Genomic DNA, 25,305 nt, shown 5'->3' on the forward strand with positions numbered 1-25,305 from the left:
CAATTTGCCACCAGGATTGGAGACAGCATCAAACTTGTTTAAGGAAGATGGTCGGTAATTTTCACCCGGATCTCTTCTCACCTATCAGCTGCTGTGAAAACACTGGCAGGTTTTAATTCTCAATTATTTTATTCTGTTTATACACTTTTAGTAGCAGCTCTGTGTTAGGCTGTGGAACATAGAGATAGGAGAGTCACTTTCCCTGCCTCACAAAGACGACAGTCTAAAGGGAGACACTTCACAAACAGGAATAACAGACCATCAAAGCAGGCTGAGGCCTGTAAAATCATAAAATACAAAAGTAAGTAAACTGTTATTTTAAAAGCCACTTAAAAATAAGAGAAAGCAAAAAAGTCCTCTAGATGAACACAATAAATAAGAATATACTTTAGCTTCGTATTTTGGTCTTACAAGAGAGAAATCAATTGGTAGGAAAGAGAGAAGAAAGGAGGGCGCCTGGGTGGCTCAGTGGGTTAAGCCGCTGCCTTCGGCTCAGGTCATGATCTCAGGGTCCTGGGATCGAGTCCCGCATTGGGCTCTCTGCTCGGCAGGGAGCCTGTTTCCTCCTCCTCTCTCTCTCTGCCTGCCTCTCTACCTACTTGTGATCTCTCTCCGTCAAATAAATAAATAAAATCTTTAAAAAAAAAAAAAAGAGAGAGAAGAAAGGAAAAAAATGGAAAAGAAGTCGGTAGAGGATGTGAGTAAAAGAGACCAGATGGGTGGAAAAAATCCATACGTTACTCACAGCTCAGACATAAAATCACAAACAGATGGGTGTGCCTATACACAGTTTTAAGGAGAAAGGTATATAGAGAGAAATAATACAAGAGAAATAGAAATAGTGAAACACAAACATATAAAGTCACTAATTCATAGAGAAATATTAAAATTTTCTCTCTAACATTTCTGCTAAAGACTTGAACTGTTCCATTTGCTATTACAGGCATATTTGCAGATTTAGGAGGTTGTAGGTGTAAAGGAGGGAGTGTCATTATAGAAATTTAGAAGGCTTTGGTCTTTCATAAACTGGTCTTAATCCCACTCTGTCACTGATGAGCTGTTTGACCTTGGGAAATGTCCTTAATTTTCCCAAACCTCAGTTTTCCATCCATCTTCTCATAGGGTAATTGTTTCTTTCTATTTTATGGTCTTGTTTGGGTTTTAGAGAAGATGAAATGGAAAACACTTCGCCCAGTCACTAGCTCTAAATAATAGGTGTTATTATCATCATCATTATTATTCTGCTGCTGCAGCTAGTTTATTTTAATCCTGTTTTTTCTCTTCTTGGTCAATTAAATTCAATAGAAGATTCCGGCCATGAGGTCCCCTTCTGAGTTCACAGAATGTACCATGAACTGAAAGCTTATACGTTTTGGGGAAGTCAAAAAGGAATGGTCACTCTATTCACAGGGATGATTTGTGGGTGACATGGACATGGCCTGAGAAGCCCCTGCAAGCAAGAGGTTTGCACAAGCAAGGACAAGGGTGGGCTTCTCTCCTCCTTGGTCATTTTTAAATACATAATTATAGATAATTTAAAATACATAATTATAGAAAATTTCCTCAGTGATTACCAACATCCCTATAGCACTTAACACAGTAAGTTTTACAATCCCCAGGGGGGGGTTTTGTTTTGTTTTGTTTTGTTTTTTGTTTTTTCAGTTTGCGAAAGGGGCAGTCAGAAATGTCAACAGGAAAGTCTACACAAAATACGCCAGCAGGGCCTTAAAGGTCAAGCTGAAGGTAATTTCCTCATCACTGTGCTCTGCTTCTGACCTAATCGAAAGAGGCAGGTCATTGAACAGGCCAAGGACCTACTGGCTCCTGGCTCTCAGGTAAACAAAAAATTGCTAAGTCTGGTCTCTCCACACCATCCAAGGACACAGTTTACAGCCTCTTCTCCTAGTATTTGTCCAAGTGGGTGGAAAAGAGGTGGGCAAAAACCGCAAGGCTTTTGGTCTGAATCTGTCTAATCTTTGTTTGTATATGGGAGATCAACAAAACTTTTTATGTCCTACTGAGAGACTGGAAATCCATTTTCCCTGAGTTGTAGAGAGAGTTGTTGAGAAAATCAAACAGAATCTGCTTCGGATAATATCGGGTAGATACTGTTATGGTTCATTGTATTCAGAGTTGGTCTTGGACTTTGGGGTTGAGCATTGTAAAACCCCACTCTTCTTTTTCTACTTTCACGAAGCTTGGAATGTTAAGAATGTCCACGAAGGGGACGCCTGGGTGGCTCAGTTGGTTAAGCGGCTGCCTTCGGCTCAGGTCATGATCCCAGCATCCTGGGATCGAGTCCCGCATCGGGCTCCTTGCTCAGCAGGGAGCCTGCTTCTCCCTCTGCCTCTGCCTGCCATTCTGTCTGCCTGTGCTTGCTCTCTCCCACTCTGATAAAAAAAAAAAAAAAAAAAGAATGTCCACGAAGGTGGGTCAGGTTCCCCACACTTGCACCGATATTGCTTGAGATTCCTTGCAAATGAATTAGTTTCGAGAATTCTGAGTTCAGGGTTTCTTACAAAAGTTGGTTGTCAGTTATCCCTCCTTTTCAATGCTTGTAGTTATTTGCAAGACAGAGCAGACTAGAGAGAAGACAGATCTGGAATATCTACTTTAGGAAATCATAGGCAATTATTTCCCTATCAGCCTACAGAGTGAGTAGGCACATTGCATGCATTACCTGTGGTTGAAAACATCCGTACTGTATAGAAGAACCTAAGGTGCACGGAGTTTCCTCAGATAGGCCTAAGAGAAAGGGCTGGTAAGAGCAAGAGGCAGGATTCAAACCTGCCTGCCATCAAGGCTATGTTCTTTCCAAGGTGCTTTCCAAAGTGTCATCCACACCCCCCTGTGATGATACACATCAAACATCTGACTCCACGGCCATGAATCATTCCATAATGTTAGAGGAATGCTAGCATTCATTAAATCAACCAGTATGGCGTTCACTTTGGAGAACAGTGTATTTTACACCCACATTCCCTTGGATGTCTAACGTATCTCAAATGTCACATGTTCCCAACTGAACCTTTGATGCTCCCAGTTGCCCCTCCTCCCACAGCCGCTCTGTCTCCATCTATTGCAACTCCATCCTTTCTTTCCCAGGCTCTTTTTCTCCTACCCCACGCCCAGATCCTCAGCCAGTCCTTTCCAAATGTCTCTGGAATCTGACCACCTCTCAGCACTTCCATGGTCTCTTGCTCCCAGGGACCGTAGCCTCCCAGTAGGGGGTCTCATTCCACTCTCACCCCCTTGTACAGTCTTTTCCCAGCTCAGCAGGCAGAGTGGCTCATTCCAGATTCTCATTTCACCGAGGAAATGGCCCACAGGGCCCTCGCCATCTCTCCGATCTCATCTGTCACTCTGTGCTTTGTTCACCTCGCTGAAGTTCCACGGATCTCCTTGCTGTTCCTCGTACACACCAGGCATCCTCCTCTCTAGAATGCTTTCCCCATGGGCTAACGCTACTGTGGTGCTCACTGAGCCCCTGATACTGTCCAAAGTGGCGGGGGGACACATGTTAATTCACCTAACCATCACCTGAGGTAGGCGCCATTCTCACCTGACCTTTTGAAAGACGGGGAAACTGAGGCATGGGGATTAAGGAGCATAATGACAGTCCTTGCTATTCACATCTGGCCTCTGCCACCTCTGAAAATGACGGCCTGAAGTCACACATCACCATTTTAAGGTCCTCCTTTTTCTGAGCCCCTCCTCTTTTTCATCTGCCAGAAGTTGGATTTGAACATACGTTTCATATTTTTAACATATATTTTTGGTGTGAATTGGCATTTTCTATGCAATCCAATGACATTTCCCCCCTATTTTAGTACAGAGACTTTGTTTAGTCACGCTACTTTGATTTTACACAACTAAGACATTCACTGGCTTTGACTTTCTTTTCCTGGTTGGCCCATTATATTGGTTTAGTTCAGAGACCTTTACAATCTCTTCTAGAAATAACTGCCTCTTTTCTTCTCCCCTGGGTTCTTCACCAACCCTTCATTCATCAATAGGGAGATAAAAATGTATGAAAGTACATATTTATGTATAGCAACTTCTAGAGACTACGGGTTCCATTCACATGTTTTATGAATTCCTGAAAAGATAGAGTCAGAGCAGATACCTGCTATTAGCAGTTGGCTTCGAGGAACAACAACCTCTGGTTTTTCTAGGAGGGGAAAAGTGCCAGAACCCAGGGATGAAGATTTTTGTTCCAGGTAGGCTTAAGACAAAGTGAACATAAGTGGAGCTGGATAGGGAAATGAATTTAGATAGATAGGAGAATTGAAAGAGGAAATGTATGTCAAAGAACGGAGCAGAATCTTAGGGATTTGGATGAGTGCAGAGCACATAAATATACAAAAAACTACAAGTCTTTACTATTGGCCACCCAAATTCCAAATACATCAACCCAGCAGACTGTTGTCAAGTTTTCACTGACCCTTCTTTTCCACTGTCAGAATGAACCCAACGCCTATGGAAAAAAATCTTCAGTAATCTGAAAAAGTATAACATCACAAAACACATAGGTGTTTTGTTAATCTTTTCTCTTTTATAAGCTTCAGCATAATTTCTTCCCTCTTTTCCATTTTTGTTTTTATAATCACTGGAAGGAAAATCACATTCTCCTTGGTAAATATTAGCACAAAATTGCTCCCACTTACTGAGTTTGCTGTGTGGGCCGGGCGCCCTGCCTGCTGGTTTATACACATGACGTCATTGAAACCTCATGAAAGCTTGAAGAGGGGAAATTATATTCCCATTTGATGGATTAGGAACTGAGGCTCAGAGCTGCTGAGTAATTGAAAAGTAGGCCCCACGAAGAAAGTGTGTTTTTCTGTCTTTTGCTGTTGTTGCTGTCATTTTTAAATTGCCCTGTTTGGGGCACACAGAACAGTGTCTAGCACATAGGAGGTACTCAATAAATATTTGTTGAATGTTAAATGATCTTGCTCACTATCTGTGAATACCCGTCTGTAAATATCAAATCTATAAATATCAAACCATCTGTAAATATCAAGCTGGCTTCTCCATTCCAAAGTGGGCATCTTTAATCATCTGCTAGAAATGCCTCCGGGAGTCTCTTCAATGTGGCTCTTTGAGAGACCTGAGGCATAAATTTAAATGGGCAGCTTGAAACGGGATGTTTGTCCCATTGTTCTTGGGAGGACACACCTTTTTATATAAACTTCTGAATATCCTTTTTTCCTCCCCTGTGAAAGGATCATTGCTACTTTTTTCATTGTAAACATTACACAAGCTCATTGAGAAATAATAATATTACAAAGTGTAAAAAGTCAAGACAAGGATCAGGGAGAAGCAAGGGAAATGTGTACCTTCGGTGCAAAACCTAAGGGGAGGGCAAACACGAACAAAATTTTAGTTCACTATTTTTAAAAATAAAAATGAATGCAAAAATTCCACGATGAACAAAATATCAAAAATGTACATAAAGATGAGATCCATGGGCCGGAACGAACGTGTGGCAAGGGAGGCGCTCACTCTTGGGATCATGGGGCGCACAGTCAGATCCCATCTGTATTAAAATCCTAATATTTTGTTCACCGTGGGCTTTTCCCCCTGGAATTCTTTAAAAAATTGCATTAACATGTTATTTATTTTGATAACTAAGTTTTGGGGAGTCACTTCCTTATATTTGGTACCTAACCCTAATCCCAAACCCAATAAAATATGAGGAGGGGTTGCTCCAAATGGAAGACCACATTCCCCCAACTGATGTTCGGAGAACTATTTTTCAAACATCTGATTTGGCAGATGTTCTTTTATCCACACCACTCATGCCCTTTGGAAATATTTTGTTTTTCCATATTTTTAAAAAAGATTTTATTTATTTATTTGACAGAGAGAGATCACAAGTAGGCATAGAGGCAGGCAGAGAGAGAAGGGGAAGCAGGCTCTCCGCAGAGCAGAGAGCCCGATGTGGGGCTCCATCCCAGGACCCTGGGATCATGACCTGAGCCAAAAACAGAGGTTTAACCCATTAAGCCACCCAGGCGCTCCTTGTTTTTCACTTTTAATAGATAGTTAACAGAGGGACTAGTGACCAGAGCATTGTTTTTGAGGGACCACAGGACAATCCGAGTTATGGGTATCCCAGAGTTATTTAATCAACTCCCTGTTTATTAAATAACGTGTCAACAAACATTATTGTACAGACTTACTTTGCCCACTTACCTGATTTCTTCTTGGGGTACGTTCCCAGACTTGGAATTGCTGGACCAAAGAGTCTGTGCTTTTAAAAGCAATGAAGGCTATTTGGAATCACTGGTCGTTGAACTCAGCCCCTTTCCGCAAGGTTTACAGAATTTATTATTTTTTTAAGTTTTTATTTCAATTCCAGTTAGCATGAAGCATTATATTCGTTTCAGGTGTACAATTTAGTGACTCGACACTTGCGTACATCACCTGATGCTCAGTTTTACGGAGTTTATTTTTAATGCATTTCCTTTTCTTTGGACAGGGCCAGGAGACAAAATGTCATCGACTTTTTTGCCGGTATCACGGGCTCCTGAAGGTAAAGAGGAAATCTGTCAATGAGTTCTTGCTTTGTGCCTGGTATGGTCAGTCTCCATGGTGGATTGGGAACATAGCAAAAGGAGAACGACACACAACAAGCATCACACGTGGCCTTTCTATGTCAGGAGTTTATAAATGGCTTACTGAGAAGAGAAATTTCTCTTCCGATTTTAATCTGCAAAGAAAAAATCTTCACATTGGAGAGGCGTTAAATGGTCATATTTGGCTAGATTGGTAGGGAATTTCATGATATAAAACAATTAACTCAATTATTTGTCATAATAAAAGACATGAATAACCACATTTTATCAAAATCTGTCCTCTCCTTTCCTTTTCCAACCTTTCTCTCCTCCTCCTGCTTCTTTAAAAGTATGCAAGGAATTCATATTTATCGGTATAGAAGGATAGCTTCTTTGTCACTGACAGGTTTGACAAAGCTTTGAACATTGGATAACACCAAGAGTGTGTTACAGGGGACAGGCGTTCCATAGGCACTTTCCGTGGGCTCAGGGAAAGTCACACCATAGATTCTTCCTCAGAGACTCTGGAAGGAACCAAGCCCAAACCTTCTTCTTAGACTTCTGGCCTTCAGGACTGGGAGAGAATCCGTGCCTGCTGTTTTAAGCTGCTCTGTTTGTAGTAACTTGTTGTGGTGGCCCCAGTTCCACGTGACTAGGAAGTCATTCAGGTGGAGAGAAGGACTGGCTAACAGCCAGTGCTTAGAGTAAGTTTATAATTCTGGAAACTTGTTAGAGTGGGTTGAAAGTGGTCCCTCCAAAATGTTAGCTCTCCTTGTCTTCAACCCTGTGATGTGACCTTATTTGGCAAAAGGGTCTTTCAAATGTAATTGAGGTAAGGATCTCAAGATGAGATCATCCTGGACTTAAGGTGGGTCCTAAATCCTAAATGACAAGTGTCTTTGTGAGAAAAAGAAGTCCCTGTGCACACGGAGGCAAAGATTGGAGTTACCCGGCCAATGCATGCCTGAAGCCACCAAAAACTGGAAGAGATGAGGAAGGATTCTCCCACAGAGCCTTTGGAGGGAGCACAGTCCTGCTGACACCTTGATGAGGGATGCCTGAGCTCCAGGACTGTGAGAGAAATTCTCTTGTCTTAAGCTGCCAAGTTTGTGGCGATTTATTATGGCAGCCATAGGAAACTAATATACTTGGTGTTTGGAGTTTTACTTTTTTTCTATTTCTTTATAACCAAAAGGAACTTGGGTTTGGAGTTGGAGGGGAAAAAAATATCTTGTCAATCCAGGACACTGAAACCTGGTCGGACAGAATTTAAACTCAGGCATTCAAGATTTTAAGCCACCTAGGGTGGGGTGGACAGTAAGTTTGCGAGGTTTTTCTTGGGAGGAGAGAGGGTTGGTTGAGAGAAATGTCCAGCCTACCAATGGTTCGCCCTTTGGAGGACATCAGCGGTCCCTTCCTGGGATGTCAGGCCTAGCTCTGGCCTGAGAGTATAGGGTACAGGTCATGAACTCTGGCAATGCCACTCAAGCCCAAGAACCTTTGGGTCCTTGACTTCTGTTGCCTCCTGGGCCTCAGCCTGTTGGCTATGCCCTTCCATACTCCTGCTGTCTCCAAGCCCAGCTGCCTGAACCCCTCTGACCTGTCTGCTCATGTATTATAAGGCCTAAGATTTCATGTATTGTCTTGACCTCTTTGATGTGGCCCTATATGGCAGGTGGTGTCCTCCTCCCTGAGCTGTGAGTGTAAGTGACTAATAAACCTCTATCTATCTCATCAGTCCAGTGTGGAGTGTCGTATGTTCAATCATCTCATACTATTTGGGGCAGGAGATCCCTCCTTTACCAACAAGGTGAATCAGAAGCTCAAAGCTTCCACCTCTGCAATTTTCTTTCTTCCTAACCCATTACCCACAGAAAAACGTGCCTGGGGTTTCTATCCCAGACATTCCCACTTTCCCAACTGAATCCCTGGCAAACAGCTCATGCTCAGACAGCCTTTAAGCTCCAGCCAGTAACTCCCGGCCCTGTTGTTTCTTTCAGCCACTTAGAGAGGAGGGGCACTTTCAAGATACTCTGGTATTTGGGAGGTGAAAGTGGTGCAGGGGCTGGGGCAGGAAGGGGGGTGCGTTTTCAGTTGTCCCTTCCTCTTCTCTGACTTAAGGTGTCAGTTCTAAGCTCCAGAATTCCTACTTTTGGCTCTTGGTATCTGAAGCTAAAATTTTTAGCCCCAAGCATTAAAAAGCCAGAAAGAAAGAAAAAGAGAGAGACCTTTTATCATTTCAGATTTTTTTTTAAGATTTTATTTATTTATTTGACAGATCACAAGTAGGCAGAGAGGCAGGCAGAGAGAGAGCAGGAAGCAGGCTCCCTGCTGAGCAGAGAACCCAATGCGGGGCTCGATCCCAGGACCCTGGGATCATGACCCAAGCCGAAGGCAGAGGCCTTAACCCACCGAACGACCCAGGCTCCCCATCAGATTTTATGAATAAAAACAAAAAGTTCATTCAGAAATTCAGTTGACTTCTCCCTCCCTCCCTTCCTCTCCCTTTTCTTCACCAGCCCCTTTATGGCCAGGCTTCTTTTTTTATTAAGTATTTAAGTCCATGCTTTGTACTCACAGATACATGCCACCATCACCACAGTCCATTTTAGAACATATTTATCATCTCAGAAAGAAACCCTGTGCCCCTTAGCCCCTAACGCCCATCCAGCCCTCAGCAACCACTAATCTACATTTTAGCTCCATGGTTGTGCCTATTCTTGACATTTCATGGTATATAATGGAATCTTATAATGCAGGGACTTCATGTGGCTTCTTTTACTTAATATAGTGTTTCCAAGTTTCATCAGTCTTAGAGTATGTATCCTTCTTACGGCTGACTAATAGTCCATTGTATGGATATACCACATTTTGTTTACCCATTCATCGGTTGATAGATATTTGGGTTGTTTCTATCTTTTGACTATTCTGTATAATACTGCTATAAATATTCATGCACAAGTTTTCATGTGGACATACGTTTTCATTTCTAGGAGTGGAAGGGATGGGTCACATAGCAACTATATATTCAACTTTTTGAGGCTGTTTTCCAAAGCAGCTGCACTATTTTCCCTTCCCATTAGCAGAATGTTAAGATTCCAATTCCTCCACACCCTTGCCCATACTTGTCACTATCTTTGATTTTTTTTTTTTTTTTTTGGAAGACTCTCTAGTCTGGACCGAGGATGTCCCTAAGGGTAATGACTGTGTCTATTGCTGCCAAAATGGCAGTATAAGGGTAATAGTACATATATTTGTAGTAACCAGAAGAAGCAAAATCTTAATGCCTCAAGATAACATCCCACTATCCTGTAATTGGCCCCCTTCTCTATTTACACAACAAATATAGACTCATTCCCCGAAGTACTAAGCACTGTGCCAAAGGAAACAGACAGATGAGCTGTGACTTCTGCCCTTAAGATCCAGGCCCTGAATCTCTACCTCAGTTGGAGAGGCAAGGGCTGCCTGTGCCCTCTACCTCAGAGACCTACCCGTCCACCTGCTCCTTCTGGTGGAAGCCTGTTCCTTCTGGTCAACAGAACAGGGGCGACAGATGTTTTTCTTTTCCTTTTTTTTTTTTTTTTTTTTTTTTTTTTACAGATAAAGGAAAAGATGAACCAGTCAAAAAGGACAAGCCATATAGGATCTTTTTCAAAGATCTCTTTCTTTTCAAAGAAAATGAAATGGCAGCAAAGAGAAAGGTAAAGTTTTATTAAAAGCCCACTCCAAATTAATGTTAGAAATTTGTCTTCTTATCCTTCACTTTTACGAACTCTGCTGGGTGAAGACAAGGGGTCAGGTGTGGATGTGTGGGTCACCCGCTATGCTGGGGCATAAGCACGCACAACAGGAAGAGCATCCAGCCCATGGGAAGGACCCAATGATCATTGCCTCCTGGGGGAAGACAGACACACTCTGACCAACACATATGACAATTATGGTATATCCCACTTCATTGCCCATATTTTTTTTTTTAAGATTTTATTTATTTATTTACTTACTTGTCAGAGAGAGTGAGCGAGCGAGCACAGGCAGACAGAGCGGCAGAGAGGCAGAAGGAGAAGCAGGCTCCCTGCCAAGCAAGGAGCCCGATGTGGGACTTGATCCCAGGACGCTGGGATCATGACCTGAGCCGAAGGCAGCTGCTTAACCAACTGAGCCACCCAGGCGTCCCCATTGTCCATATTTTTCCCCACATTTTCTCATTCCTGAAATTGGGATCCAACTTCTATAGGTGGGACGCCATGCACAACAGGATCTGCATCTGCAGTGCATCTGCATCCAATGATATCTTAGAGCTGATACATTACAGTAATAGAGCAAAGGACATGGACATGTAGAGAAAGGAGTGAGCATCTTTGTTGGAGAGGATGGTGGTGGTGGTGTGTATGTGTGTCTGTGGTTGTCTCTGTGACAAGTAAATAAATAAATGCACAAAGACATCACTGAAGAGATAGCAAGACCTGAATTGTTAAGAATAAGTTAAAATTTGCCAGGCAGATACAGATAGAGAATGCATATGTGTGTATTAGGGAAGAGGGCAGGGAAGGAAGAAGGAACAAAAGTGGAGGAGGGAGTCATTTTAGAATTATTTGGTATGAAGCTAAATTAGAGATGAGGCTACCAAAGCTGTGTTTTGCAGTTAATCTCACTACTTATATTATTATACCATTTAATACAAGAGGTTTGCTGTCCTTATTCCTAGAGATAAAGAGTGATTATAGGATTTTTTTTTATATCCCATTTGGAATGAAGAAGTTATCTTGAAATGCTCAATAACAGATTCATCTGTAAGGTGAAGGATTTATGCTTGTGTTGTATAGTTTTATTGAAAGTGTCCAAAATTAAATTGAGCAAAGATCCATGAACTTCAAAGTCTGATTTATTTATGTGTACTTGGGAGGTCCTTTTCCTCTCACGTTTTCAATTCAATTCCACAGAACCAGTCCTTTCAAATCAGTGGAATTTCCAAGTTCCTGCAGTTGGGCAAGACAAGGATTAAAAAATAAAAATGAAAATGGGGGCGCCTATGGTGGCTCAGTGGGTTAAAGCCTCTGCCTTCGGCCCAGGCCATGATCCCAGGGTCTTGGGATCGAGCCCCACATGGGCTCTCTGCTCACTGTTCAGCAAGGAGCCTGCTTCCTCCTCTCTCTCTGCCTACTTGTGATCTCTGTCTGTCAAATAAATAAATAAAATCTTTAAAAAAACATGAAAATGAAAATAAAGCCAAAACCCTTCCCAGGCTCATATTTATGATGTACATGTTTAGTAAATGTTGAATGTCTTTATATTTGTGCTCAGCTTCGTAAGAGAAGGAATTGTAAACTCCTTCAGAGATAAGAACTCAAAGTTGTTGCTTAAAATATCAGTAATGAGAAATGTACCAGTAATGAGAAAAGACTTACTGTAAATGATAGTTTTATGTCTGATCATTATTTTTAAAGACAACATTATTTTGGCATATTAGAAATTCTTTTCAACTTGGGCAGGAAAAATTTATAAACCGCAGCATGAAAGTCTACCAGAAGTCTACATTTTCATCTCGAATGAAGAGTCGTTCACACCTGGGCCAAGTAGCTTTCTACTCTGACACAGATGGTGGCTCATTCGAAAAATTTGGGCTAGATCCCTCTCTTATTCTAAGATTAACAGAAGGTAAGTCTAGATTACTGTTTAAGAATATTGTTTTGAGTATTTACTGTTAATGTCAGGTTTAGGGGCTTTCTGGAGGTTAAAAAGAAAAGTATGCTGTCTCATACTCTGGTTGGGGGGGTGTGAATGGAAACTGAGAGTTGGGACAAAATCTATTTTAAATAAGAAAACATATTTCTAAGAAATACACTGTTACTCATTTTCATGGCTCTAAGGAAGAAAGTCATTGCTAAAATGATACAGTATTAAAGGTTATAGCTACAGCCATTTATTTTATTTTTTATTTTTTTTTTAAAGATTTTATTTATTTGACAGAGAGAGATCACAAGTAGGCAGAGAGGCAGGCAGAGAGAGAGGAGGAAGCAGGCTCCCTGCTGAGCAGAGAGCCCGATGCGGGACTCTATCCCAGGACCCTGAGATCATGACCTGAGCCGAAGGCAGCGGCTTAACCCACGGAGCCACCCAGGCGCCCAGCTACAGCCATTTAAACCCATTTCTAAATGTAGAAATATATAGAAACTTTCTAAAGTGAAGTGTTGATTTTCTGCACCATACAGCTCATATATCCAGAATCAGGAAGCTAATAGAATTAAATAGGTTTTCCTGTTGTTGCAAAAATACAACCTGTTTTAATGGCACTTGAGGGCAACAAGGTAAAATATTACAGGATATTAATTATTGCTCTATGAAAATGAACAATATGGTAATCAAAATTTCATTGACTTTTCTTACTTATCAGATCAAGAAGTGCTTACAAATGAGATGGAAAGCAGTTTAAAGTGTGGTTGAAGTGATTAATGATAGGATGATGGGGTCATAAAATCTTCCCCCAGGATGAGTCTTAACTAAATTTTTAAATTAAAATTATAAAGTAAGGAACAAAGGAAGGGAGGCAAAGAGGAAGAAAGATACATCGAGTGCCCAGGATTTGCTGTGGTAACTTAAAAATTTGGTAACTCTGCCAAACTGTGATTCAAAAAGAAAAAAATCTTCAGAGAGCAACAAAAAAGAAACACTTGGGAAAGAACTTTGGAGTCAATAATTAGCGTAGAAGAGGGGAGCCATGTTAACTTTTTTAGATCTTGGAGGTGCGTATTCTGCACTATAGTTGTACAAAGAAGTGCAAAAATGTCAGGCAACATGGCGGTATCAGTGATTATACCGTGGTTAGGGTAAAGCTAGTTTCAGTCTTGTGTCTCATAGCTCATCTCTGTAGAATGGTGAACCCTAAGTTATCAAGAGCACTTAAAATTATACGTGACATGCTTTTGAGTTCTACACAAAGTGGAGACCTTCAAAAATCCATGCCACAGTACCACTTCTGAGAGAACAAGCAAATATGACTTTGCAGATGACCCTATTCAACACCAGGCTGGTTGACAGAGGGGTTACTGGTCTCTTAACAGTAAATGAAATACACTAGACTCTTAAAAGGAAATGGTAAAATTGTTTGGTATTATCCAACACCATCTGAGCTCTGTCAGCAATGGAAATCAGGTTGTCAGTTTCTGCTGATTACACAGATAAGGACATTTGGACATTTTCACTGAAAATAAAGAAATTCCCCTCAGACTTTCTAATCATGATTTGATTTGGTGAAGCGCCCATTTACCAACATCACGTTTCCTGCCTGAATTCTGATTAAAGACAAGCCTATGTGGTATAAAATGAGCAAGTGACCCTTACTTTGGGAGCCCAGTTATTTTATTCTTGTGTATGTGGTAGTAGCCAACTGCTAGATCACCTCAAAGAAATTACGCAGGCAGCTGTCACAGACAGATAGTTGAGCTTCGTCTTAGAAGTGCTATCTCCCCCTCCAGGGAGCCGGAAGCCTGACTGTGGTTTTACTCCAAGGGGCGACACCACTGGATCACATCCCCAGTGAGTGGTGAGATACTCTGGTGTTGAGGGACACTAGTGCTTGGAAGATGGTTTTATCATACCTGGTCTCCTTGTTTCAAAAACCCTTCTGGATAGCTAGAAGAGCCAAAGTGGAAAACCCACTATAACCAGTCTATTTACCAGAATAAAGATCACATCAGAATCTTTCAGAATTACCAGAATAAAGATCACAGAAAGAATAAAATCACATCAACTCAGCCAGATAGTGCCATGTTAAAGTAGCCTAAAATGGTAAGCATGATTCTAATATTTAGTAAATGGACAGTATAGGATTTTTAAAATTGAAATGTATTCCCAATTCATGTGACCCATCATAAGTGATTGAACGAAAGCGACAGTAAGCACTTCCATGCTTCTTTTCTACTAAAAATATTCTTTAGGTAAATTGAACCTGAATCTGATCAAATAAACATGGGCGATTGAGCATATGTTAAATAATACCATGAGGATGCAATCTGCCAGATCCGTTATACAGGAAATTTTACAGGGAAATTGGTCTGGTTTTCATTTTGGTTTTGTTTTTTAAAAGAGGGAAAGAGGGGGTGGGAAAGGGGCAGGGGATTGGAGAGAGAGAATGTTAAGCAGACTCCATGCCTCCAAGGAGCCCAACATAGGGCTCGATCTCATGACCCAGAGGTCATGACCTGAGCCAAAATCAAGTCAAGCGCTTAAGTGACTGAACCACCCATGCGCCCTTGCTCAGTTTCCTTAAACCAGTAAATGGCATGGAGAAAAGGTCGTGTGTGGGTGGAGGTAGGTAGGGATGGCAGTTATAGAAAGTTGACTTTAGGGGCTATACCAACCAAATTGATTTGTGTTTAGATCTTAATTTTTTTAATTCTAAAAAATTATTTTTGAGACCACTGGGAAAATCTGAACCCAGACTAGGTATAAGATGATACTACGGAATTGTTCATTTTGGGGGGGGGGGGGATTATAGCTATATTATGGCTATGTTTTAAAGCTTTTTTATCTGATGGAGTTACATACTAAAGTATTTATGGATTAAATGATAATGGTGGCTTGGATTTGCTTTAAAATATTCCAGTGAGAGGGGAATGAGGGATAGCAATAGATGAAACAAGAGAGATAAGATGCTGATTGTGTTGAAGTAGGTGATAGGTACAGGGAAGTTCATTTTATGAATGTTGAGGATTTTTTTTTTCAAGATTATATTTATTATTTGACAGAGAAAGAGCACAAGCAGGGGGAACAGGAGAGGGAGAAAGAAGCTCCCCACTGAGCAGGGAGCCCGATGCAGGGCTGGATCCCAGGACCCTGGAATCATGACTCGAGCTGAAGGGAGGAGACACTTAATGACTGAGCAAACCAGGCGCCCCGAATGTTGAGGATTTCTATAATAAAAAGTTTTTATGTATTAAAAAGAAAACCATTATAGCTAGGTGCTTATTATCTTCACATATGTTACTTTATCTAATCCTCAACAAAATGCTGTTAGATGTTTCTCTTCTCCTCCTCTGATGAAATGGCTCAGTGGGATTGAATCACTAATTAAACCAATACTTGTCCGACTCCAAGGCTTGTTGTCACCCATAATTACAGAACTATTTTTTATGATTAAAATAATCATTATATTGCTATTATTGATCTGGAAAAATTAAGTGATTACTCATTGCAATTGTATTTTTAATAATAGCTAACAATTGTTAAGAAGTTATGTGTTGGGGTGTCTAGGTGGCTCAGTCAGTTAAGCTTCTACTCTTGACACACTGGATGTGGGACCTGCTAAAGATTCTCTCTCCCTCTCCTCCTGCCCCTCCCAGCTCATGGGCTCTCTCTCATTCTCTCTTTGTCTAAGAAAAAGAAGTTATTATGTTTTATAAAATGTTGCTTCACTTCCTTCTTCACATAATACCACTATGAGGTAGAGGTAATAGTAATCACCCACTTAGACTAATTTTTGCTGTGGTCATAAACCATTCCTCAATTTCAGTGGCTTGCAACAACATAAGTTTATTTGTCATTCACCTTTTGACGTTGGTGCTTTTCACTGGGCCCTGCACTGAAGGAACAGCCCCTGACTGGTATGTTGCTGGAGTTACAGCAGAGGGAGGAAAAGGGAACCAGTGGTGGTTCTTAAAACTTCTGCCTGGAAGCCATGCAGGTCACTGCCACTGGCGTTCCATGAGCCAAATCAAGTCAGTGGTCAAGCCCAACACCAGTGAGGGGAGGGGAAGATGATCTTCTTCCACAGAGGGGCAGAAAATAGTTTGGAACAATAATACAATCTACCACAGTTAGGATCCTCATTTTTACAGACAAAGAAACTGAGGCTTGGAGAGGGTTGAGTAATTTACTCAGGTCCTCATAGCTGCTAAGAGGCGGGGGCAGAATATGACCCAACGGGACTCTGGGCTTCCCAGGGCAGTACGGGCTCACTGGTTATTCAGGAAACATTATTTTATTTCTACTTTTATCTATGTTTTAATCAGGAGACTTTGTTCTATACCAAATTCTGTTTGTTTTTCATGAAGCGAACATTGTTGAAATGCAGCCTATATGTAATTTTTCCAGAATGAAGAAACCTTGAAAGGAAACTTAGTCTTTTTTATTATTAGATGGTAAATAAAGCTAGTTGTCATCTTTTTCCTTCCTGCCATAAATTTGGTTTGTGATCCCCACACATGTTTTGCCAAAGGACTTTGGTTTGATATCCAGATTGGTCAAAACACCAAGATTTAAAACAGCTCCGTCTCCTTCAGCACGGGCTTCGGAGTCATATGCCCCTTCTGCCACGTGTTAGCTTTGTTATCTTGGGCAAGTGTCTTGACATCTCTGAGCTCACATATAGGATGGGTTCAGAAATATCTACCTCATTGGGGTTATTGTTAGGATCAAATAAAATGATTTATTTAAAATGTCTAATAAAGTTCTTGGAATATGATGGACACAAAATAAATGGTAGTTACTATTAGGAAATCAGTTTTTTAGTGATTAGAAAAAAACTTTATTTGAAGGGATAGTAGTTTTTTAAGTCAGATACATACCATATACAGTAATTTAATTATATAGCTTTTATATTATAGGCGCTCTTGAGGGATAATGAACTAAACCTAGGTCTATTTCAATTTTCTTTGAAGGTGCGGACACAAAAAGGACTATTCATGAATTTATTAATGACCAGAGAGACAGGTTTCTGCTGGAGGTAGTAAAAATAATTTTTTTTTCTCCCAGTAGTCAAACAGAGGACTTCTGGCAGAGCATTGCCAAATTTTCACCTCAACAGCTTCTTTTTTTCATTACATGCTCCAGATTTATTGCACCTCTGATCCTTTCCTAAAACAACTTCAGTTGGGCTTTTTTCCTCAACCTTCCACCAAAACTGCTTTTGTGAAGGTTCTCAGTGACCTTCCCATTGCCAAGTTCAAATTGTCACCTCACAGTCTTGCTTTTTCTTCCTTTTCCTTCCCAGCAGCAGTTAGATCATTCGGTCCCTTCCTCTTTCTTGAAATGTCTTCTTCGGCTGGTTTTCAGGACCCACAATCTCTTGGTTCTTCCTCGTCACTGGCTGCTCACATCTTCACGGTTTTCTTTTCTTGTTCCTCCTCTCCTGGATCTCCAAATGTTGGACCACCCCCAGACTCACCCCTCATCCTATGCTCTATCAACCCTCCTCCAGGCCCATGGCTTTAAATTCCACTTCCCCGTTAACAACTTCCAAACTTACTTCTCTACCCTGATCTTCTTCCCTGAACTCCAGACTCACAAAGGCAACTGTAGTTCTTAACATCTCTGGTTAGACGCCCAGTAGGCACCTTGGACTTCCCATTTCCAAAATTTTGCCCCTCCTATACTCTTTCCTACCCCGGCAAATCTGCATCTCATGGAGTGCCCTATCGTAGTGAGCAGCAGTTTCATTTTTCCGGTTGTTTAGGCCCAAAACACTGGAGTTATCCTCAACTCTCCTACCTACAACCCACATCCAAATATGCTTTCAAATGTATTTTTTCCCAGTATACCCCACACTACTTTTCATGACCTCCCCTGCTGCCACTGTTACCGATATCACTTGCATGAATTATTGTTACAACTTCTGAGCACTGGTCTGCCTCCACTTTTCTCCCTACAGTCTGTTCTCCACATGCGTCCCACCTCTACTGAAGACCTGGTGACTTTGTCTGGCCCCTGACTCCCCAGTTGTTATTTCTTTAAAATGATCTCATTTACATATTTTAAATTCATTTATATTATAATGTATGTGATTTTATTTATAATTTCTTTTTCATGCATGACATTAAAAACCATAGTGAATTCTTATATTCTGTAATAAAAAAAATAAATGCTAGATATCAAAGTTGTATTGGGGGATTTACACAGAGTTCTTGGAGGCTGGTTAAAGACCCCTACCCTTGGGCAGCTTGGCGGAATGTGTCATAGGCATAGCAGGGTGAAAACCTCATTGTTCTGGGCTGCTTCCTAATAGAAGAGGCTTTGTGACTACAGACCACCCAATTTCCCAATGGCCAGAAATATTGGAGGGCTACTGTGGATCATACCAGGTAGACCTCCTCTTTGGAGGGATACATAGTTGTTATTGTTGTTGTTGTTTTAATTTTTATTTTTTAGGCTAGAGCCTGAGGGGATATGCAGCTCCTTTTGATTTTGGGGAACCATATTGAGCCTCTTCATAAAAGTGAGAAAGACGAATGAGTCTCCCTTTTAACGATCCCAAAATAAATTCCTTCGTAAAATAAAGGCTATGGTCTCAAGACTTGGCATGCTATTATTTCTAATACAAGTGATCGCTTTGCAAGTTACTTTCCCCTTTATTAGCAGACTGATGAAATGTACTAGCAATGAGCTGGAAATGTGGCATAATGTTGCACTTCTGTTTTCCATATTCCTAGTATGCCCTGTCAACCAAAAGAAATACAATTAAAAAGTTTGAAAAACACATGGTGGCAAAGGAAAGGCAACTCACAAGAGCCGAAAAAAAGCTCCAAGAAGACGCAATGGCCTTTGAAGAGTTCCTTCGAGAAAATGACCAGCGATCTGTAGATGCTCTTAAAATGTTCGTTTTTGTTACTTGGGCCAAATTGCCTTTTCCCCTGCCTCTTTCTTTTTAGTTTCTCAGAATACAACACAACACAAAACAAACTAACTAATGCCTGTTACTTTTCAGTGCAGCACAGGAAACTATTAACAAACTCCAAATGACAGCAGAGCTCAAGAAAGCCAGTATGGAGGTACAGGCCGTGAAAAGGTGAGCCCTGGGCACCATCTTTTCCTTCTCAAATGTCCCAGCCCCATGGAAACTTCCCTGTGCCCAGCAAGACATTCATGGGAATATTCCTTATCAGCTGATGATTTTCTACATATAACTTTATTTTAAAACACGTAATCTGTCTCTTTTAAATATGGACCATCTGTCTCTGCCTGGATATCAGAGCATAGTGACCTCTGACCGAAAAGTTTCTGTGACTTGTCAGTGTAGAAGCCTAGAAACTGGTTGAAAAGAAGCAAGCCAATGTTAAGAGTGTACCACAAATTATTTTCTAAGTGCCCTCTTTCATTCATCTGAAGGCCTATTTCTTTCTTTTTTTTTTTTTAAGATTTTATTTATTTATTTGACAGACAGAGATCACAAGTAGGCAGAGAGGCAGGCAGAGAGAGAGGTGGAGGCAGGCTTCCTGCTGAGCAGATAGCCCGAAGCGGGGCTCCATCCCAAGACCCTGGGATCATGACCTGAGCTGAAGGCAGAGGCTTAACCCACTGAGCCACCCAGGCGCCCCTGAAGGCATATTTTTTTCCACATTTTTAACATCTCTAAAATTGGGATTTATTTTTACAACCATCTCTCAACTATAATTGGCAGGATTTTTTATAGTTTTACTTAGTTGAACCTAGAATTGATATTAAAAGCCAGAATCTATAATGACATATTTACAGGAAGGAGAGTTGGTATAAATTTATACCACCCACCACTTCCCCCCCACCCCAAGACTGGATGTTTTCTTCCGTAGTCAAGGGTATCTCACTTGGTCTAATTTTAAATATCTAAAGAAGCTTCCTTCTATCATCATTCTTGGACAGTAGTTTCATGACCCAGGAGACACTAGTCTTGGTGTCAAGTCATACTATAACTTCTTTTGTTTTCTTTTTATCTTTTTTTGAGGATTTGATACTTACCCTTCCTCTAAAACCAAGTCCTAGAGTTTTTGGAGAAGAGGGCAGCAGCTTGTCTAAAATATAGCAAATGAACCGGATGGTAGTTTCTTTGAAACCAGTTGATATTAACAGAATGTGTGTTTTCAAACACATCCTGGCTCCGGAGCCTCTTCTATTTTAGAAGCCTAAAGTTGAAGTTATTCCAAGGTGGAGCATTCCCTTCCGCCTTCACTCTGTCGGGTAATTAGAAGATTCTGTTCTATTTGTGGAGCCAGAGTAGCAGCCGCTGTGCCTGCACGGAGTCCTGTGTTTATGCACAATGGCCACCCAGCGAACAGCCCTGCTGAAAAGAGCTGGCTTAGTGTGTATGTACATCATCATCCTAGAAAGGTGCAAAAGGTTATGAAAAACAAGCTGGGGACAGCACGAAGGATGCAGGCGCCTGCTATTTATTTCCTTTTTCTCTCTGTGGCCTGGAGATGGCCCGGGAAGGTTGTCCACTGCAGGTAGGGATGGGCATCTGTTTACAAAGGGGAAGGAATCTTGTTCTGAAGCTTTTGCCTGAAAGCTGTGCAATGCTAGCCAATTCAACCCTGTTCTTGCAGCGCCTCTGGGAGGATTTCCAACTAAAAACAAAGTGGCAGTAGCATGAGGGGCCCCCAAGGTCTTGGAGCGTGATGCATAAGCCAGCTGCTTGCTGCCTCTTGAATCTTGCTCCCATCAGGGAGGAAGGAGGCACCGCCTGCAAGAAGTAGTGGGGTTGACGCTGCTGGGGTAGGGGACACTGCTGAGGGTGTTGAAGAGGGCATGATTGAGGACACTGGGAAGAAAACGGGTGGAGCTCTCTTTCATGAGGGCCCTGGTGGCTATTTTAAACATTCCTTCAAGGTCCACTTGGTAGCACGATTATGGGAAAGCAGTGTAAGGCTGGGGAGAGCATTCAGTCCAAGTCCCTGGGTAGCGGAGGCGAGAGCTTGGGCCTCTGAGTCAGCCGCAGGCGCATCTGAGTGCTGGCTCTGCCTTTACTAGACAGATGACTCTGCAAGTCGTTCATTTCTTCTTCCAAAAGGTGGGAATGGTACCGATTGTAAAGTGCTGTACAGAGAAGGCGATGGTATCCGTCACGCTCCTGCGTATTGCCCACTCCATAGTAGGAGCTCGCTCGTGTTAGTTTTCTTTTTCTTCTCACATAAGTCCCATCGTCTGCTGCCTACTAATTTCTTCCTATGCCTAAAATTTAATACGAGATTTCCCTCAGAAATAAGAATAAAATTGCATCAGTCTATTCCTTGTGTGTATATCCTGGGCATGTTTTATTCAGTAGCACTCTTATGGGTTCTTTTCTCATCTTATCTTCTTCTTTTTTTTTTTTTTAAGATTTTATTTATTTACCTGACAGAGATCACAAGTAGGCAGAGAGGCAGGCAGAGAGAGAAAGAGGAAGAAGCAGGCTCCCTGCCGAGCAGAGAGACCGATGCGGGGCTCGACCCCACGACCCTGAGATCATGACCTGAGCCGAAGGCAGAGGTTTAAGCCACTGAGCCCCCCAGGCGCCCCTCATCTTATATTCTTGACACCCATATTTTTATGACCCTACTTACAATTTTTGTTATATAAATTATTATTCAAATACATAATCAAGGGAACAAATTTGGTGAAACCTTTCTTTTTTTAAATGAACATGCTTTCACATGAATATTTCTAATGATATCTTCATTTCTTTTGAGTAGTGAAATAGCAAAAACAGAATTCCTCCTTAGAGAGTACATGAAATATGGATTTTTTCTGCTGAAATTGTCTCCAAAACACTGGCAAATCCAACAAGCGCTGAAAAGGGCGCAGAGGAGAAAGAGTAGAGAGAGCATGAATGTCAGTCTTCCAGTACTAACAAGTGAGTCACATGTTCTTAATTTCAATTAAGTAAATATCCCTATTTCTCAGATGTTTCAATATTTATTTGAGTAATTTATTAAACAGTCAGAATTTCTGTTTTAAGCAGAACCTGAACAAGAATTCCCACTATCTCTGATATATTTTTTTAAGATTTTATTTATTTATTTATTTATCTAAAGAGCAAGTGTGTGCTAGTGGGAAGAGGGGCAGAGGGAGAGAATCCCAAGTAGGCTCCTCACTGACCATGCAGCCCAACGTGGGGCTCCATCTCAGGACCCTGAGACCATGACCGGAGCCGAAATCAAGAGTCAGTTGCTCACACACTGAGCAACCTAGATGCCCTGGTGTTACTAATCTTTTAAAGTATTATATAATATGTTATCACAGAGTCTCAGAAATTAACACCCCATGGTACTTGTATTAGGAAGTCAGCTCGATGGACCAAAATAGATCTATTATAGGTAAGAATCGAATAAGTGATCAGAATACAAATCAAAGCAACACTGGGGTGACATGGACCAGACTTATCCTCCTGCTTAAAAAAAAAATGTGAAAAATATATGAAGGTTTCAGGCACCAGGCATCAAGGAGAGAAGCAGAGATATCCTTGAGAGAGGAGAGACAAATGAGATAAGCCAAATGATGGTCTCAGCATAGTGCCTGGGGAGCATTTCCAGGATGTAGCAGAGGAAGGAGGAGCCCAGCAGTCCCCATGAATTGCAGAGACAGAGCTAAGGATATATATAGGGAGGCTGGAGTTCCCAGAGCAGAGTCCTGGAGAGGAGAGAGCTACACAGAGAGTTCTCTCCGGAGTCTTCAGCTGAGGGCTGATCCTGAGACTCCTGGGTAAGAGCATTTACCCCACAGAAGCGAGTAAACGACAAACCAGGGAGAACTCTTCCAGAGAGCTGATGGTTAAAGACTTCCCAGCACAGCAGCGGTGGCTGTCACAGCTCACTTTGCTGTTATTAAGTTAAATCATGTGTACAGAGTATTGAGCACAGTGATGGCACTTGGTTAAACTCAACACAGTTTGACGAGAGAGAAAACCTATAGAAAGGAAAATCAGGAAGTAATTGCATTTAGCAGCTTAAACTTCGGTGCTCCTAGACTTGTCTTTTAACTAGAGGATACTTAGAAAGCAATGAGCCCCTCAGTCTAGAGGAGTGAATGGCTGACGCAGGGATTATAGAAGTTATCAGGCTGTTGAGTGAGGCAGGAAACAGGGACCTCCTTGTGCCCTGCAGGTCAGTTCCCCTCCATTCTGCCATTCTGCCCTTGCCTTCAGCAGCATACACTTGCTTGTTACAATGCTCCCATCCTATACTTCTGTCCTTGTATCATGAGACAAACCTCTCAGAAATGTTTTCCCTTTTTTTCTCCCCCCCCCCACTGCTTTTTTCATTTCTAGAATTAAATACAACGAAAACAGATGGCAGTACTGAGGATCCCAGGAAGATATCATTTTCAGATGACTATTATGTGGAAAGAGATCGCCAAGGTAATACCAGAGATTTGGGACCTCATTCACAAAAGTAAAACCAGGAAGGTGCCCATCTCAAATTGGAAATCCAGGACCTCTGAGCTAACCTGGCAAACAAATGGTGTTTGGTCCCAGAATCCCTGGGACGGAGGCGTTCCATTTCTTTCTCTCTGACATGATTACAAGACTCCGGGGGTGGGGGGAATGAAAGGACACAACAGGCACAGAAGTCAGGGGCAGAGAACCAGCACAAGACACCCCCTCCACAAAATGTAACAACTGAAGTGTTCATCATTTTTATTTTTTGCCTTTTTAAAAATCTGTGATTATATATGAAATATACCTGGTTAGGTTGAAGAAAAAAAAGAACCATGATTTATATTTCCCGAATTATGCCCCTGATTTGGGACTATCGATAGTTATATCATGTTTTTGATAGTACGTACCCCGCACCGCCACCCCACCCCACCACTACCTTTGATTTTTTTTTTTAGGCCTGGAATCCAATTTCATTAGAATAAATAAGCTCAGGCATCTATTAGCTCAGGCATTCTATTATTATCATTCTAATAAAAAGAATGGGCATATCCATGCAGAAAAAATGAATATCTTGCACCAAATAACTAGGACTCATTTCTAATTCTATGTTATTTCTTTTCATCTCCACCATCACCAATGACATGGACTTTGGCTGGACATTATGAATAGGAAAACCACATAAGAAGTCCATTCCAGAGAGTAAGAAATCATCTGTATCAAGGTACAGGACTTACTTCATTAACTCTCTTGGAAATGTTTTTCAGAAAATATCCCTTTTAGCCTTTCTTCAACATAAGAGACCACCTACAAATACCCGTCCTAACAGATACGGGAGGTGGTGGCTGCCATTTCCGGGTGCTCCTGAGGTGGCTGAGTTCCCACAGGCCCCCGCGCATTCTTTGATGAGTGCCTGTCACTGCTGTTTGCAGAAACCACCTGCCCTCTGCATCCTGGGCCTGGCTCTCTCAGAGAGCTAAGATAAGCTACTCTGGTGACTCCTGCATTTGTAGTTTTACCACATCATTCAAAACTGCTGCAATTGGATCACAAAACTTTTTTGTTTTGCCCCTTACACGATTGTTGACTCGTTAGCACTCATTATTTAATAAACTGCTAGTTCTCAACCCTGGCTATTTAAGAAAACATATTGATGACCAGGATGGGTACACTGGCCCCCAGGAGAGGATCTGGGCCAGCAACACAGTATCCATGACAATCACACATGACAAAAGTCAACACAGACATTGTACTCTAAATTCCAGGGACCCTGAGGTCACTCCACTTCTGTGGCACTTAAGAGTCACTGTTTTACTTTGCTTTTATTAATTAATTTTTTTTGAGATAGTTGTAGATTCACATACAGTTGCAAGAAATAATACGGAGAGATCCATGTACCCTTTATCCAGTTTCCCCCAATGGTAACATCTTGCAAAACTGCAGTACAATATCACAATCAGGATATTGGCATTGGTACAGTCGAGGTACAAATAAATACAGAACATCATCACAAGGATTCTTCATGTTGCCCCTTTGTAGTATATCCACTTCCCTCTCTCTTCCTCTCCTTAAGTCCTGGAATCACTAATCTGTTCTCTATCGCTTTGATTTTTACCATTTCAAAACTGTTACATAAATGGAATCATACAG

The 25,305-nt window shown here is 41.5% G+C and overlaps 1 protein-coding gene across 2 annotated transcripts in view; it reads left to right on the forward strand.

Annotated features, from left to right (window-relative positions):
• The window catches only part of CCDC38 (coiled-coil domain containing 38), a 48,821-nt gene that overhangs the window by 467 nt on the left and 23,049 nt on the right, over window positions 1–25,305 (forward strand). For both annotated transcript variants that reach the window (XM_082739300.1, XM_082739301.1), the window contains exons 2-10: window positions 6,485–6,538; window positions 10,161–10,261; window positions 12,050–12,215; window positions 17,216–17,280; window positions 18,983–19,146; window positions 19,258–19,338; window positions 21,974–22,134; window positions 23,548–23,637; window positions 24,328–24,379. In XM_082739300.1, coding sequence (XP_082595426.1) covers window positions 6,499–6,538; window positions 10,161–10,261; window positions 12,050–12,215; window positions 17,216–17,280; window positions 18,983–19,146; window positions 19,258–19,338; window positions 21,974–22,134; window positions 23,548–23,637; window positions 24,328–24,379 — 920 coding nt within the window. In that variant the 5' untranslated portion in view covers window positions 6,485–6,498. The remainder of the gene's footprint in view (window positions 1–6,484; window positions 6,539–10,160; window positions 10,262–12,049; window positions 12,216–17,215; window positions 17,281–18,982; window positions 19,147–19,257; window positions 19,339–21,973; window positions 22,135–23,547; window positions 23,638–24,327; window positions 24,380–25,305) is intronic.

This window comes from Mustela nivalis (assembly GCF_964662115.1).
Source record: "Mustela nivalis genome assembly, chromosome: 7".
Classification (NCBI taxonomy): Eukaryota; Metazoa; Chordata; class Mammalia; order Carnivora; family Mustelidae; genus Mustela; species Mustela nivalis.